This window comes from Tupaia chinensis, unplaced genomic scaffold (genome assembly GCF_000334495.1).
Source record: "Tupaia chinensis unplaced genomic scaffold, TupChi_1.0 Scaffold144022_1, whole genome shotgun sequence".
NCBI classification, from domain to species: domain Eukaryota; kingdom Metazoa; phylum Chordata; class Mammalia; order Scandentia; family Tupaiidae; genus Tupaia; species Tupaia belangeri.
In genome coordinates this window covers 586,532-589,196 of record NW_006203874.1, presented here as the reverse complement: position 1 = coordinate 589,196, position 2,665 = coordinate 586,532, and the positions used below count along the sequence as shown (strand labels likewise).

Below are 2,665 nucleotides of genomic sequence, written 5' to 3'. Positions count from 1 at the left end.
GGGTCGTCGTCGGGAAGAAGATGGTCCTGTCCGGACACAATTTCCTGCAGGACTCCAAGGTCATTTTCGTGGAGAAGGCTCCAGGTACGTTCTTTAGGCCGGCTGGCCTGCTGGGCCGTGGATGGTGCAGGTGGGGTGGCCTCTGAACGTGCCCCCCTGGCTGTGCATTCCCATCAGCATGTCTCTGCAGGCTGAGGCCTGCTGTTTCCGGGGCCCTCCCGTGCTGGGTGTGTGGTCGCTACTGCAGGACCCCTGCAGGTTGGGGTTCTTGGGAGGGTGCATGACTGGCATGCGTCCACCCGGCTGTGGGGCCCTGGCCTGGAAGGATGCCTAGGCTGGGCTGCTCTCCGCACAGGTCTGCAGGCACTTCTTCGAGAGACAGCCGGTCTGTAGCAGGGTGAGACGGTCAGGGCATGACCTGGCTGGTCCCCATCAGTCCTTCCCAGCTCCCCCACTGGAGCCAGCTCGTGGCCAGCACTGGGAGGCACTACTTTGCTCTGATGTGTGTGTGAGGCAGACCTCATGCCACAGCTGCCGGAGAGCCCAGGTCACCCAGGGGGCCCCGGGACTGTGCCAGGGCCACCTCCACCTGCCTGGCCCAGCCCAGAAACGCCCAGGGTTGGCTCCAGTACACTTGTAGGCCTCAGGGAGGGTGAGTATCTGTGACGTGTTCCTGCAGAGGCCGCCATTCTGCGGGAGATGAATGGGGACCCCTGAGGTCTGGCATCAGAGCGGCCCTGGGCCCTGGCTTGGCTGTCCCTGGCGTGGCTGCAGGCTGTGCTCGGCAGGGCTGGGCAGTGCTGCTGGGCCATGGGCAAAGCGTCTATGGCCACTGAGTGACGGGCTAGCTGCAGGCGTGTGTGTGCCCCAGTGAGGCCAGGCCCCTGAGCTGCAGGTCGGGCTGTGGTCTTACTCTGAATACGAGTTCCCTTTTAGAACCAGTCCCTGGCACTGAGCAGGGCCCCCAGCTTACCAAAGGCCTTGTCCAGCGTGGCCCCCTTGCCTTCCCCCAGTCACGCTGTCGTGGGCCAGGGTGGGCCTGGCGAGAGGGCTCGCCCAGGCCGGTGTTCTGGTGTCTTTTTCTTCTTTTCACTTCTGCCAGTTGGAGTTTTCTGGAAGGCGGCCAGCCACGCGTCCACTGCAATCACTGACTGCCCGAGCACTCAGCTGCACAATGGGGCTTGATTTCAGGCCGCAGGGTCTCAGTGCCCCCGTCAGAATGGGCGTAGCCGCCTCCGTGCCAGCCCGGCCACCTGTGCAATCGGCACACGGTGGGGAGCGATTCAGCCGCAGCGGAATCGGACCCACCGCAGTGATAAGGAGAGGGGCGTCACACCCCGTGCCCTGACTCGGCCTCCGTGTCCCCGTGGGTGCTCCGTGGCCCCCTGTGTGCCGAGCCGCCCCCCCCCCAGCCCCGTGGCCCAGCAGGGCCTAAGTGCGCCCGGCTCCGCCTGCTGCCTGTGAAGCCTTTGTGCCCTGAGAGGGGGGGGCCTTCCTGCCCAGCCGCACCTGTGCGCTCTGCAGGGCTGTGCTGCGTCTCCCAAGGCCAGGCTCCCTTAGCCGGGTCACCTTCACAGTGCATCAGAGGAGTGGGTCCCCGCCCACAGGAAGGGACGCTCTGGTGAGGGCCGGGCAGCTGCAGCCCTGAGGCCTCCCGTCCTCCTAGCTCTGCACCTGGAGTGTCTCCTGCAGCCGAGCATCCGTCTGGGGCTGTGGGGCCGTGACAGTAGGCACAGAGACACAGACACAGAGCGGGCAGCCACACAGGCACAGCCCGCACCCGTGAGCAGGTGGCCGTGGGCCGGGCCCTCGTGTGGCCGGATGGCATCTGTGACCCTGTTTGTGCGTGGCGAGACCGTTAGCGTGTCGGCGCCCGCACTGCGAGTCGTGGCTCCCAGGGCAGACGACAGATGCACCCTGGACTCCTAGCCAGCGGCGTCACTGCAGGTGCCCTCCGCTGAGGCGTCTGTTGTTGGAGCCCCCAGTCCCCACCCGGTGACGAGCACTCAGAATACGGCCTTCCTTCATTCTGTTCTGAACTCAGCTCGTGGGCAGCCTGGGCCGAGGGGCTGGGCAATGGGGGCCCCGCCCTGCAGCCCAGAGCCCCAGGTGGTCTTTGAGCACGCCTCTCGCTCTAAGGCTGCAGGACGGCACCTGCTCCCCTTGCCACTGGGGTCCGGCAGAGGCTGGACGGGAGTCTGGGGTTGGGGGTGAGCTGCGTTAACCACTGGCCAGTTGGCGACAAAAGCAGCACCTCCACATGCTCACACCGTCCACGAGGTTCTGGACCCACGAATGGAGGACTGCTGAGTAACAGCCACACCAGAGCCCGGGCCCAGGCGGTGGCCACTTTCTTCTGCACCCACAGCCACAGGTGGCCAGAGGGGGATGTTCTGGAAGGTCTCCCCCAGGCAAGAGTGCTGGCCTCATAGGTGCTCATGTGTATGGCCAAGACCATAGCCCCCCCGGGGGTCGGAGGGCTGGCTTCTCACTGTCTAGGTAGTCGGGCACCACCCCCATGTGGCCTCCCGAGAGGTCTCTCCCTGAGGTGTCTGGGCAGCCAGGAAGCAGGGCAGGGCCAGGAGTGCCAGACCCCTACAGCCCGAGCCCGGCCAGTGTAGCATCTGTCTTGCATGCCTGGGGCCAGCCAGCTCAACCCGTCCGT

General features: G+C 65.7%; 1 protein-coding gene across 1 annotated transcript in view; it reads left to right on the top strand.

The window, feature by feature from the left end:
- The window catches only part of NFATC1 (nuclear factor of activated T cells 1), a gene marked incomplete at both ends in the record, with an annotated part of 59,368 nt that overhangs the window by 35,612 nt on the left and 21,091 nt on the right, over positions 1–2,665 (top strand). The window contains 1 exon segment of the mRNA XM_027767213.1: positions 24–84. Coding sequence (XP_027623014.1) covers positions 24–84 — 61 coding nt within the window.